This window comes from Saccostrea echinata, unplaced genomic scaffold (assembly GCF_033153115.1).
Source record: "Saccostrea echinata isolate AGI-Se365-2 ecotype Australia unplaced genomic scaffold, CSIRO_AGI_Sech_v1 ptg000007l, whole genome shotgun sequence".
NCBI lineage: Eukaryota > Metazoa > Mollusca > Bivalvia > Ostreida > Ostreidae > Saccostrea > Saccostrea echinata.
This window is the reverse complement of record NW_026889756.1, coordinates 6,097,501-6,112,659: the sequence shown is the minus strand read 5'-3', so window position 1 is coordinate 6,112,659 and position 15,159 is coordinate 6,097,501. Positions and strand designations below refer to the sequence as shown.

General features: G+C 32.7%; 1 protein-coding gene across 1 annotated transcript in view; it reads left to right on the top strand.

The window, feature by feature from the left end:
• Positions 1-12,853: 12,853 nt before the first annotated feature.
• LOC133180692 (uncharacterized) overlaps positions 12,854-15,159 on the top strand; it is a 323,243-nt gene continuing 320,937 nt past the window's right edge. Inside the window, exons 1-2 of the mRNA XM_061315158.1 lie at positions 12,854-12,957; positions 13,571-14,044. Of these exons, the coding sequence (XP_061171142.1) occupies positions 12,854-12,957; positions 13,571-14,044 (578 nt within the window). The remainder of the gene's footprint in view (positions 12,958-13,570; positions 14,045-15,159) is intronic.

Sequence of the window (15,159 nt, the reverse complement as noted above, 5' to 3'; positions counted from 1 at the left end):
AACAAAAAAAAATAATACTAACACAAGAGATCTCACATACAAGACTTCACAAATATGTTCGATTAAATTATATATAAATTTGTAATCCTACTCTCATGAAAATAAATTGCCAAAATTTTGCTTAGAGACACAATAAAAAATTTTAAAAATTACAATCAACCTATAAAACAAGGCACGTATAGAGTACATGTTTATGATGTAATTTATATTAAACGAGGCCTCCACCTCATGTCATTTGAATCAAAATTTTAATCTTTTTGGCCATAAACATCGCTGATGAGAATTAAGTATTTGAAACAAGGCTTGTACGTTGCACTAAACCTTAATTAATTAATTACCCCTTACCAAAAATATAGCCTTCCTGCCAACATTTGCTGCAGTTCTGCAGCAAACTTGCTGCAGACATTGCTGCAAGCTTGCTGCAATGGCGCTAAGAAGCCATGACAGCTTATACAAAGCCTTTGTGTTTACAGCAAGTCTGCGGCAAGTATGCATCAAGCTTGCAGCAAACATTTTACAATGCAAATGAGATTTTCCAAATATGGAAACCTTGCTGAATACTTACGGCAAAATAGTTTTATTGTTTTAGCCATTCCTGCGTACAAGCAGCAAGTTCGCAGAAAGCCTTTTTCCTGACCTCAATCTGTTAATCATAGGGAAATTCACCACATTTCTGAAGTGTTGATGGTCTCTATTTATGTTCCTAGATAATGCTCCCATACTATTCTTAATATAAATGTAATATAATTTTTTTTTCTGACACGTACAGAAAATTAAGAATCTTTTCACATGACTTTGTGATTAAAATTTTAGTTATTTACAGTTACCTTTTTATTTGAAAAACATATAAACATTTATAATTATTGATTTGGAACCTAAAAACCTTGAACATTAAAGAAACATACAAATGTGTGTATGTCTCATAATTCATAAACAGATTTAGATTTGACCTAGAAAGTACATCAGTTACTAAAACATCCTTTTAAGATATAACTGTTTCATATTAAAATGATAAAAACAAAATCAGATCTTACCAGTTAGATGTTGTGTATGCCAATGTACACCTATATCCAGAATTATTCTTTTGTAATCATTCAAAATTGTATATTTTACTACAGTACCCGCATCGTTATTCTTTACAATTCTATCGTGTTCTATCGTGCGATTATCCTATCGTATCGTGCGTGTATCCTATCGTATCGTGCGTGTATCCTATCGTATCCTATCGTATCGTGTTTTCCGTTTATCAGGTTTTGCGTTTTCTATCGTGTTTTCCGTTTATCAGGTTTTGCGTTTATCGTGAAGATCGTTTATCAGGTTCTATCGTGTATCGTGTTTTGAGTTTATCGTGTGCATTCGGAAACCCTCGCTTTTTATCTTTACCTTGAGAAGAAACACCCGAGATATCTCGAGTTCATTTTTCGTTTTGTTAATTTATTTAGGATCAATTTAAGTGTTGAACAGAAAGAGAAATTAATACTCTAACTCTGGTATATTTGTTTACGAAAATAAATAAATAAATAAATAAACGTCAAGTACCGTGACCAAGTAGAGAGCGAAAATCGAATGTTAAATTCTATTTTTGGACATGAAATAATCGATCTATTAATCATTCGTTATATTTTTTTAATTTGTCGACAAGAAATATTTTTGTCAAAGATAAAAATATAAATAAATCCCTTTATATAGTCAGAGTCACAAAAGCAAGATCTTTATTAACTTTGTTTTGATAATTATAGAAACATAAAACATTAGGTATATGTGCAAAAAAAAAAAAAAAAAAAAAAAAAAAAAAATTATGAATAAAAAAGAAAATAGCAGCATCTTTATTAGATTTATCCTTTTTTATCAATAACGGAAACATAAATTTTGTCTATGCGCGCAAGTTTTGTTGTTCCGTTTTATTATTTTTTTTTTCAATTATTTATTTGTTTCTATGTTTATCTACAAGTTTAATGACAATTCATTAGACATGAACATGCTCCATTCAATTCATCATCTGATAATTGTATGTTATAATATAGATGTTTGCCATTCATATTTAATCACTGCACTTAGAGATTAAAAAAAAAGCAAAATAAATAAATAGATAAACAAAACCAGACTAATTTTTATTATACAACTTACCTATTTCGGCTTGGAAATGAACTAAAATATACCGTAACTAAATGACAGGTGGAAGCGCCCCATGACAAGAGAACTGACACCTATATGTACCTGCCTAATCAGTACACGGTCTTCTTGTCAGGTCAAGACCCCCCCCCCCCTTCCCCAACATGACTGGCCCGTGTGTATTCAACGAAGACATACCTGAACTCCTCTCTCACCTGGTGCCAAGTATTTACCTTGACTCCTACTGGGTTTCAATGAAATGCATCTACTTATTTTCTGGATATTGTTCATAATTTGTATGAACAACACTTAATTAACAATTAAAGATTTTATACTAAGAAAATTGGTAAATGTACAATTCCGTTACAGATCAAAAATTGAATAATTGAATCAAATAAAATATAGGCGAGGTTTGCCCTCCAAACTCCCTTGATTTGGTTTGTATACTTTTATGTAATTTTTATAGGTTTACAGTCATAAAAGTGATTGGTGTGATCAAATTAAAAAAAAAACTGCGCTTATGGTACTGTTACAGTACATGTACTTCTGGATCTTAGGGTTTTCTGTGTTGTCTGTCGTTGTTAGAGGCGTCTCAAAGATACATGAAAAAAAAAATAATAAAAGAAATCGCCCGGTTCTGCCGTGATACTCAAGACTGGTGAATACCTTGAATTTAATTTTATTAGTGTTTATCGATTGCATTTAATACATGACTATATTGAAGAAGTCAATATATATTTTTTATTTATTTATTTAATTTCTGATTTTGGCTATTTGAATCGGACTTTTTTTTGGAGTGGTTATGGACCCCCTCCCCCTTCTCCGCTGACTGTGCCTTAAGTGGGGTTAAGATTTTCATAATTTACAAAGTTTTGTCTAAATTTGCCGATGTTGTCCTATATAAGATAAGTTTTATAGCAATCAATACAAAGTCTAATAGCAATAATTGACAATTATTCAATCCGAAAGTCCACTTTCATATTGTGGAAATCGATTTATTATTTATTTTTTGTGTGTGTTCTAGTATGTTGTAAACAAGTGTATGTAATCATTCAATGTTATTTATTTAATACAAAGTTTAAGTACCCAATAAATATATTCACATACATTGTATGCTTAGCATACACGTGTCTAAATAGATACAAATTCTGTTATTGTAAATGCATATAACACAAGCACGCGTAGAAAGCAATACCATTCATTTGGGGGCTGCGTGGGGGGGGGGGGGGGGTCTAAAAAGAAATGTTTTGAAAAGCAAATAAAAGAGGCTAAAGACTTTATTATTGTAGATGGGCAATATTATATAAGCATTATATTTCTACTGTATATTACACAAGTTAGTATTCTGTATCATTTTTTGGTATATGATTGCGTGCTCCCTTCTTAATCTTACAGGCCTATAACATTAAAAATATCAGAATAAATACAAAAGAATGGAAATGCGATTTTTTCGATTAATAGATGATGACAGGTCTAGTGACGTTCATTAATTTTTAATAAATTCGATTTCTTTCGGCCGGTCTCCTTCCTCATATATACATATACAATGTATGTACTTGGAATAAATAATTTCTACATGTATGTGCACGGGATATGTGTGACATATGTATTTTATATAGGATAGATTATTTAATCACAGTCCAGTTGACAGTCTGTCTCAATGCAACTAGCATTTTCAGCAAGTTTAAAACGTAAAAAAAAATATTAAATTAATTTATGTAAAATATAAATTAAAGAAAATCCGTAAAAACTTGGAGGAGAAAGCGTTAGCTTTAAATTAATTATAACAATCATTTTTCATTTTTTCCCCTCTAAATTATGACAAGTAATTTTTTTCGTAAAATTTGAGTTTTTAAATACAAGTTATTAAAGCCGATTTTGGATACATCGCAGACCTCTAGCAAAAGATATTGAAGCCAAATATTTCATTTTTTTTTTTATATGTTCTTCTCTAAAAATAAATCAATGTTTGTTATGAATTTCATAATTTATTTGTTAAAATAATGAATATATTTATAGCGTTTCGTGAATTTCTTGCACTTGGGTGTAAAACTTCGCTAGTCTACGGAATTTTTGAGCCACCAACAAATTAAAAATTTCCGTAATTAAACGACTCAAAATTCAAATTTAACGATTCGATGGAATTTCGGCATTTTTATAATAATTACACAAAAAATCGCCTAATTCCCATCATAGAGTGGTGTGGAATTAATCTTAAAATAATTACAGTCTGAATTTGATGACGATCAATTTTATGACAAAAAAAGTATCTTTTACAAAGCATCATTACTTCAAATGTTTTATCACGATAAATTTAAAATGTTTTATCATTTCGAATTGCGGCTTTGTAAGCAATAAAATTATCCTACTACAGTATATCAAAAAGGAAACTTTTCGTCTTCTCAAAAAACGTTTCGCATTTTGAGACAATCCTATCAGGTTTTGCGTTTATCCTATCGTGAAGATCGTTTATCAGGTCTATCGTGTTTTGCGTTTATCGTATTATGCGTTTATCGTGTTTTGCGTTTATCCTATCGTGCGTGTATCCTGTCCTATCGTGCGTGTATCCTATCGTATCGTGCGTTTATCCTATCGTAACGTGCGTGTATCCTATTGTATCGTGTATCCTGTAAAGAAAAACGATGCGGGTACTGTAACAAAATACTGAAACATCTACAACTTCAATTCGAACATATCAAAGTGGCGAATTCTGTGTTGACCCCAGTGCAATCTGCTTTTAATTGGCTGATTTGACTTGTTTACTGTTCATGCGAACTTCCTGCAAGCATTCAATTTGTAAAATGATTCCTGCGAACTTGCTGCAAACAGATTAGTGTGTATGTTTCCTGCAAACATGTTTAGTGCCTGCGAATTTGCTGTACGAGCAATTGCTGCAATGTTTGCCGCAAGATCGCAGCTACCTGCAATCATCTGCGAACAAGATTTTTTTTCTTCCTGCGAACAATTTTGTTTGCTGCAAACTTGCAGCGGACTTGGTGCAGGTCTGCAGCAAACATATCAGTTTTGTAAGGATTGACACTCTCATTGACATAGGGGCTGCTCTCCGGGCAGTTTGAGTTGCACCTGCTTCCCTCTATGTTTATATTTACAGTTATTGTCAGTTGCAGTGTGGAGCTCTTGAACAAATTTCCCGCGACAGACTGTTTCAAGTGTTATTGTTTGATAGTTCTTTAGCTAGCCTAATCATCTATCAGACCCCATGTACTGGTATATCTTGTTTGGATTTTGTAGTTATATTTCACGTTCAGTATAGTTAATTCCGAATTTAAATTTCTAAATTGTTTGTATCTGAGTGTTATACCACCATTAAATCCCTCGCCATTCGGTTATTTCACAAAAGTTTGGTTGTGCGTCTAAAACAACCCTATACTTTTTTTTTCCGGAACTGCGCCCTTTTATCACTGTTATGAGAAATAGAACGGTGGCGGCTCCTTTGAGTAATTCATATTTTAGGTGCCTTCCATCTAACGTCGTTTCAATCAAAATTTTAATCTTTTCGGCCATAAGCATCGCTGATGAGAATTAAGTTGCTTGTATGGTGCACTAAATCTTGACAAAGGCTGCTCTAGGGGGAGCTTGAGTTGGACCTGCTTCCCCCTACATTCACAAATTGTGCTACATAGTAAGATTTTCTTCCTATTTCGTTGCCTCTTTTTGCGAAAAAGATTCCAATGAAACTCAATTAGACATTATTTCAAACTGAAAATTTCATATCAGAAATTGAAAACATGAGAGGAGAACCTTAATAAGATAGTTTTTAGTCAATGACCTATGATACTGATCTGCTATCTTGATGCTGTTGAAAATTAGCGATTACAGAGAGAGGGTTAAGTCAAGTTCATTGGGATTCGTAAACAAAGTGAAACAGCGATTTCCATTCATTCCGTATGAGTATATCAATATATATCGTTTAATGAAATATTATATATCAATTTGACAATATACCTATTGTTAATTGTTGGACAATCACACATTACGAATGTTCGCTCCTCAGGTTTCCAATTTTTGATATGATTTTGAATAGAACATTTTTTTAATTTTCTTATCACTTATATATTGATTTTCTATATTAGATGAAATATATGGAGATAACGAACAGTATTCAAGCTCAAATGTCCATTAATCAATACAAAATAGGAGCAGAGCAAACACGGACCTCCAAACAGCAGAGATGGGATCAGGTGCCATGGAGGAGTGAGCATCCCCTGCCGACCGGTCACACCCGCCGTGTGCTCCTTGTCATGATCGGGAAATAACGGAAAAATCCGTCGACAATTCAGTGTGTAAATAATGGCCTAACAATTAGTGTGAAAAACCTCAGTCAGCATTTGACTCAATGATAAATTGTATTTGCTGACAAGGTCATTGTATCGACCATAGAACTTACGAAATGATGACTTTAAACGAGACAGCTGATATTCTTGTTTCATCAACTTATTTGTCAATAATTTACCTCGTTTTAGAAATTGTACATACGTAGAGCATGCTCTTGCGTATCGAATCAACTGACAGATATATACCCCGTATGCAGGTGATGAAGGTCTATTGCTGCATAATTAAGGGAAGTTGACGATTGAAAAGTTAAAGTCATCACGTTTATCATAAAGCTTGGTTGTTAGATAACCATCAACGTCTTTTTCAAGTAAAATATCCAAATATGAAATAGATGTGTCAGACTCTGTGGTATCTTTTATCTCAAGTTCACAAGGATATATCGTATCGACATAAGAATGGAAATAGCCATTGTTAATTGACAATACGTCGTCGATATATCTAAATGTCGAGTTGAAGGCCACGGCAAGTGTTTTCTTCTTTTCACGTACAAGATTTTGGACAAATTCTGCTTCATATGAATACAAAAAAAAAGGTCTGCTGATAACGGGGCGCAATTGGTACCCATGGGAATTCCAATAGATTGTTGGAAGACCTGGTCTCCAAAAACCACATAGATATTGTCAATCAGAAACTCAGGCATCTTTTTAATGTCAACTTCAGAGTACTTATTTGAACAATCAGAATGTTTTTTAACAAAATTATTTTGCAAATGACCAATGACAGAGTAAGTATATTTACGGGTTCCATTTTTATTGAAAAAGCAGCTGTCAATGATATCAAAAAGCCTGGACTTCAATTTATTGTGGGGAATGGTTGTGTACAAAGTTGAAAAGTCGTAAGTTTTTAAGCTGTTGATTTTGGTAAAATCTTGTGATTTCAAATTTTCCAAAAGTTCCTTGGAATTTTTAAGTATCCACATCTGATTTACACCACTTCTCGAATATATTTTTGCACAGTACTCTTGAAGTTTCTCCTTCACCACTGTTAATATCTTAGTGAGGAGTAAAGATAGAGTCTTGGTTGAACATTTACTGGAACCCGCTATGTATCTTTGTTTGTAAAGATTTTTATGAAGTTTCGGAATCCAACATAAATATGGTAATTCAAATTCATTTCGGTTGTTTGGAATATTAAAAATATTCAAAACTGACATATGATTTTGAAGAATTTCTTCCTTAGAAAGGGAACTATGAGTATTAGTTGGATTACCACTTGTAGAATAAAGTCCAAGTTCCTCTAAAATACATTTAATATAATGAGCCTTACAAACAAAGACAATGTTGTTACCTGCTTTGTCAGAAGGGACCAGTACGTACTGATCATGTAATCTATCTAATTCTTTTTTCACTTCTGGATTATTGAATACAGAAGGATAGATGGTTTTCATATTGCCTCTCAATCTTTTAATGCGCGATTTTAACATACATCTGATACATTTAATCCATTCTGACAAAGTGTCAAGGTCTTCTTTTTCATTTCTTTTTCAAGGTCTTCTTTTTCTTCTTTTTCAGATAAAATATTATGAGAATATAATTGACAAGGCTGAGTTTGAGTTATGTTTTCTTTTCAATTAGAAAGCATACCCCTTCTCCCTTAGAGAAAATTAAAGTAAAGGATGTTTACACGAATCATTTAAGTATTTCGAAAATTTAATTTGTGACCTTAAAAACTGAAATTGAACCTTAAAAAAAGACCTTAAACATTCAGAAAATTGACATTACTTTAAATCTTAATCGTGAACCTTCTTAGGCACTTAACGATGTATCTGACACAGTTTTTCATTAATTAATTAATTAAGTTAATACATTTGATTTTAATTTTTCATTTTATAATTGTGAGAATCAAACCTATTATTTGTAAGCATTGCATTCTTTTTTTTTAATTGAGCATCAATCAATAACAACTTTTCATTCAAAATATCACACACTTAGGGACATGAAAATAATGATAAAAAATAGTTGTTTTTTTTTTCTTTAAAATGTTTATGACAAATATGATCACTTTTTACTCTGTGATTTTATGAAACTAACTAAGTACATGTACAAGGGTTTCCAGAAAGTTTGTGGACAAATCCTAAATTTTCTTAATAATGTCCGGAATGGCAAACGTGTACGGAAGTATCTCAAGATACACCATGATTAAGAAATTATATAAAAAAATTAAAACAGTGCACACTATTTTATGAAAGTTATAGGTGTAAATACTTCGTATATGCAAGCCGCACGGCCCCGTCTAACGTAACGTAAATTTCATAATATTAACGTCAAAAATATGGAATTTTTATCACATATTCATGGACACACGCTAATTTCCTTTATCATGCCACACTGCCAAAAACTAAATATATTCCAATAATTTCAAGTTATTTGAATAAATATTTTGTGTTTGACGTCGTTTCACCATATTAGAACATAATTGTATAATTGTACGCTGTTCCGTTCGGATGGCCGACGTCGCCTTTTCTGTAAATTTTTGAAACATACTTCTTTAGGTTTTCACTTAATATTTTCACTGTCTATTTACTAAGTGATACTAAAGATATCAGAAAAAGACAATAGTCGCTTTATTTGCGACACATTTAATTTTTATTAAGATTTGACTTCTTTTATAAAGAAAATAATCATTTTATTATGAAATCTTTATTAAAAAGTTTTGACATTTTTACCCTGATCCGTGCGCACATCGGCGACCTTTAATGACCGCAGTTTTTACAAAAATATTAACTTCAAACGATAAAAGCCAAACTATTCTGACTTGGATTTTAATAATTAATATTTTGGTATATAGTAAGTATATCTTGAACCATTCTTTTTGACAAAAAAGCCATTGTCTACGAACTTTTTGGACAACCCTCGTATTTAGCGCTGATGGCAATCATAAATAATCTCCTGTCAATAAATACAAAATATTATTTACAAATTCTATATCATAGGATTGCAATTTACATTTCCTTCATGTTTTTATAAATGGATATGTTCGTTTGTGATCATGTTCCTGTTGTCTTCTGAGAAATCGTTGTTCACATTTTACAAATACGCCCTACCTTTTCAGATTTGTAACATCAATGGAGGCGAAAAGATTTTTCGCTTGTACACTTACCCTTGATAACAAAAAAAAAAAAATTTAAATGGTTATCATTTGTGTCTCTGTGATCAAACCGGTTTTCGTTTGGTGTGTAAGAAGTTTACTCTCTGTAAGTAGACGGCGCTAACAAGATAACCAAATGCAAATGCCAGTAGTTTACAGTGGTTTATGAATTTTCTTATGAAATTTTTGTGATAGTTCTACAGGAAAGTTCAAAGAAAATACACGATCAACAGTGCTGTGGTTCTAACGAGATCTTGCCTCATTTTCTCTGATCTAACCTAAAATTATCTGCATATCTATCTAATTATTTACATTTATATTATTTTCATTAATTACAAATGTAAATGATTTACACACTGAATTGTCAACGGATTTTTCCGTTATTTCCCGATCATGACAAGGAGCACACGGCGGGTGTGCCCGGTCGGCAGGGGATGCTCACTCCTCCATGGCACCTGATCCCACCTCTGATGTTTGGAGGTCCGTGTTTGCTCTGCTTCTATTTTGTATTGTTTAATGGACTTTTGAGCTTGAATACTGTTCGTTATCTCCATATATTTCTTTACCAAGACAACTTACAGGAGTAATTGGTCTTAGATTTTGCCTCCTTACTATCACCCTTATTTTTATACACCGGTACAATATTTCCTTAATTATAATTCTGGCACATATCCAGTATAAAAAATCAAGTTAAACAATTCAATATAAAGCAGCACTATGGTATGTACAGAAGAATTTACATAAACATTATACAATGATTCTTCCCAATGTGCCTTTTTATAGCTTAGTATTATTAAAACATGAGTTAAAATATCCTAACAAATCATTAATACTTGGTGTACAATCTTTCCACCCTAGTTGATAATTTTCCAATATTCTTTTGCGTTCTTAGTTCTGGGAAGGTTGGACCTGTAAACCGGTTAACCACACCAACTGCATGACCTGCTCATGGCAGTTAGGCGTCCTAAGTCCGTGATTGTAGTGTAATCGAGCGTTGTTGTTGTGTCTTGCTTGTAAGTTTCCAATCATTGGTTTATTTTGGCACGGAAATGGTGGACATTGTCGTATGGCATGGTCAAATCTCTTTTTATATTTTTTTTTTTATCAGTTGAGGATCATGGCAGTCTATCTGCAGTGTTGCACGAGCAATTTCCGTGAATTGCGAAGCAGCTTTAGGAAGATTTGCACTACATATACTGCAGTTATACCCTAATCAACACACAAAATAGATCGTAATTCCTTATATTTACATTTACGTCTCATAAAGTCACACCGTGAAAGACACGCGACGTACTTGCATTTATTGGGTCATGAACGTCTCAAATACGACTCGGTGCAACGTTACACATACGGTTTAACGATGGGAAAACATAAGCAATGTAAATATTTTCTCTTTTATGTTAACTCTTTTCTGCTTTACAAAGAAAGGGGAGATCTGACGATGCCTTTACAGAAACATTTAATGTGTTTTTATGCATTATTTCCTTTATATACGAATCTTTCATAGAACCCCCCTCCACCCTTCCCTACTGGCACCAAATTTCCTGACTTCAATCTTTCATAAAATCTGGTTCCTAAAATTATTATTTTCTATTTTTTCTTTGAATTCTTTGTTTTTCATTTTCTTAATATCGAACTATCTTTTTGCACAATCATTTACAATATAACGTTCTTTAATTATTACTTCATTAATAAATGAACCATCATTTCTACACCTTTTGTTTCACTCTTTCAATCAAAATTTGTTTATTGTTTTTTCATGGTTTTTAGTAGAATTTATAAAAGAAAGTCTTAACTATCGTCAACTCATTTAAGATTGGGTCAAGATCCGATTGATTTCTTATAGCTTTATTTAATTGTTATATATATATATATATATATATATATATATATATATATATATATATATATATATATATATATATATAATTTATTTAATAATTTATTTAATAATTATTTAATAAGAATAATCTTGTTTCTTTCTAATCATCATGTAAATGTTGAATTTTTTTTTTTTTTTTTTTTTTTTTTTTTTTTTTTTATGTTTTAATATCTAAATTTTGTACCACTCTTCGTAGGTCTATTCAGCTATGAAACAGACATGTTTTATATTTCAATCTTTGTCGTTTAATCAATAATAAAGAAAAAAGAATGTGTGTTTGTGTCATTAATTAAGTTCTCTCTTGTTGGAAGAGATAATTACCATCCAAATCACGGCTAAAAAAATGTTCAGCTAGCTTTAGAAAAGAAAAAAAAATGAATTTGATGATTATTTTAACATCTAAACAGATTTTTATGAACTTTTTCAGACACAAAATTTTAAAAAAAAAAATATGCTTTCAAAACAAATCAACTCCTCTAAAAAGGTATTTATTCCTTGATTTAGAAGACAAAGTCAATGGAGATATATAATTATTTTAATTAAAAATGTTCAGCTAGCTTTAGAAAAGAAAAAAAAAATGAATTTGATGATTATTTTAACATTTAAACAGATTTTTATGAATTATTTTTTTTTTAATTTTGTGGCTGAAAAAAGTTATGTTTTGTACAAATATTATTTACGAAGTAAAAATGTTCAACATTTATAGCAATTTAGGATGTTGAAGTTACGTTCAAAGGAAATATTTAATTTGAGGGGTCACTGTTGCGACTCATTTTACTCTATTAAAATACTTTTTTAATCAAATATCATAAGCCATGCAATTTGTGTACATATTTTTTTTTATGTATAGCATATTATTTTTTGTATTGTTTGTGCAGAGGTTGAGCTTATATACAAATGGATGATGTTCTGTATATTCATTGACAAGGATTATAAAAATTTTCAAGAAAATTTAAAATGTAATTTATAATTTGATTAATTACTTTTGTAAAGTAATTGTAATTTAATCAATTACACGTCTTGGAAAGCCCGTGATTTAATTGTAATTTAATTGAAGAAAAAGTCAAAGTCATTGTAATTTAATTAATTACTTTTGAAAGTAATTGACACCATCCCTGATTCAAGGCTAAAAGGAGGAGAGGTTGCTACTTATTTTATAATCAATAATACTTTACTAACATTGCGTTTGTGACATCTTTCCTGTCTACTAGTTTTTGATTGGGGGATTGGTGCACCGCAATAAAAAAAAATCATTTTTTAAAGAAATCCTCACTCTTTTTTAGATATTACATAACTTCAAATTATTTACAAGTTTTGAAATGTTCGTTCACTTGATTGCACTGCTTTCACGGTAAAGTGGGAAGGCTGGGCGCAATATGTGGTCGGTGAAGAGAGACACACTAAATCGCCACTGGCATGGGGTCTCTCGCCAGCCAGCAGAGAGAGTCGTTGCCATATGGTGCATATGATGACTGGGCGGTGATGGCCTGGAAAACCAGACCACAGTCTCGAGGGTTAAGGTACTGAGAGAAACAGACACGGGAGAGGCTTCCCGCAACGGCGGGGAGCTGAACTCCCGACCTCCATTGTCGGTCCAACGGCGGTGGAGGGATGGCACGCTTTAGCGTGTGCTACCTAAGGGACTTTGTCTATTTTCTTGAATAAGCAATGCTACGTAAGGGACTTTTTTAACGATGTTTGCGCCTCTGACGCCGGTCAGCCGATGGTAGAGGGTTTTTTTTTTTCGAAGTTCTTTTCTCTCTCTCTTAAAACTAATCGCCTCTGGCACCAGTCCACTGGTGTCGGGGGCTTTCATTTTTTTTCTTTTCTAATCTTAACCCCAACCCCCGAAAGAGTTAGCGTTAAGTGTAACGTAGACCGGTTAACCACATCAACTGCATGACCTGTTCATGGCAGTTGGCCTTTCTAAGTCGGCGCCGTGATTGTAGTGTAATTAAGATTTTTGTGGTGTCTTGTTTGTAAGTTTCCACTTGTTAGTTCATTTTGGCAAATACATAGTGGGCGTTGTTGTGTGGCATGCTTAGATTTCCTCTTTCTTTGATTATTGTTTATCCATTGAAACAATCTTTTCATTCTTTTTTTTACTATCAATTTGTATTTTTTGCTTTGTAGCTTGATCATGAAGATTGCCTTCGTGTTATTAGTCGTTGCATCTTGTACTGTACGATTATCTGTTGGTGATTCAACAATGGATATGATCAATAAGGGCATAGAAGCTGGAAATAAAATAGCACAGTTGCTGGCAGATCAAAAAATTGAAGATTTTGGAGCATCTTTGGGAAAAATTGCTGGGAAGGTGTCGAAATATTTAGAGGCTTTTGCACCCGTATTAGGACTTTTTCAACTGCTACTTCCTGATGATAAATATAATGAGATTGAAGAAGGATTCGCAAGGATGGATGCAAAATTCGATCAAGTATTTAATAGAATTGACGACTTGGGAGACGAACAACAGAAGATATCACTAAAAACACAATTTGGAGCGTATGAAAGAAAAATAACGCTGTTTTCCAAAAGACTTGACGATTACTTAAAGTCAGTGGGAAAATCAGAAAACATATTCTTGGAGACTTATGAAAATAAAACGTTTGACGAAAACGTAATGCAATTGTATATGGCTATGATGAAAACTCAATCAGGTCCTCTTAGTGATTCGATTCCAGATCTAGTACGAGATTTTACGAACGAGAATCGTAAAGATACAGAGATGGTTATGAAGAGAATACTTCATTTGATAATTCAGGGAGCCGCAATCGAAATGGCCTATTACAGCCTCACAGGTGACAAAGAAAGATACAATACAACAAAGCACGATTGGGAAGAAAGAATTTCCAAGCTGATAGAACATATCAGGGAAATAGATGAGGATATGCGCTTCAACTACATGGGGCAAGTAGAAAAGGACACTTCAGTTTTGCTAGCAAAAATGTATGGAAGATCAAATAGAGACTTTGCTGACGCATTATACAAATTTCTCTCGCAGAAATATGAATGGCGTGAATGGGTAGTCGTTGTGTTTAACGACGTTCCGGATAACATAATTAAATTGGCTAAGAATTCGTTCCAAATAACACTTCATGGGAAACACGTCATCGTGGCAAGCTCCGCTAAGGACCGAAAAGCAGACATAAGTCATACGAGATACATGTTATCAAAGATTCCTAGTGGATACTACTTATATCCAACTATGAACATGTTTAGCGAGTTACGATGGCGAAACTATGATGTCACTGATCTGTACAATAGGATTCCAAGAAGTCTCTTAAGTTTTGGATCTGAATATACCGTAGGTGTAGTAACGAAAGATGAGTCTGATCTTGTCGTCAGAGGCCCCGACGATAGGTACGCCATAGTTTCTAAAGGAAGAGATAGACCGTGGCCCTTTCCTGTCGTAAAGTCTTGGATCTTCGCTTTATTCACAGATAAAGAAATTAGACCCGATCCAAAAGGAGATGCAATCAAGGCTCAAGAAGGGGAGAAGGATGATTGACAAAAAACTTCCGGGCTCTTCCGGAAATAACAGAAATTAAATGAAAAAGTAAAATTACCCACTCAACTATATGCATATATGACTAGGATTACAAATAATGGCAAAAAACTTCCGGGCTCTTCCGGAAATAAAACAAAAATAAAATAAGTAAAATTACCAGTCTAGTTATTTCATTGACCATCTAAGAGCATATACTGTTGGCAACAAAATG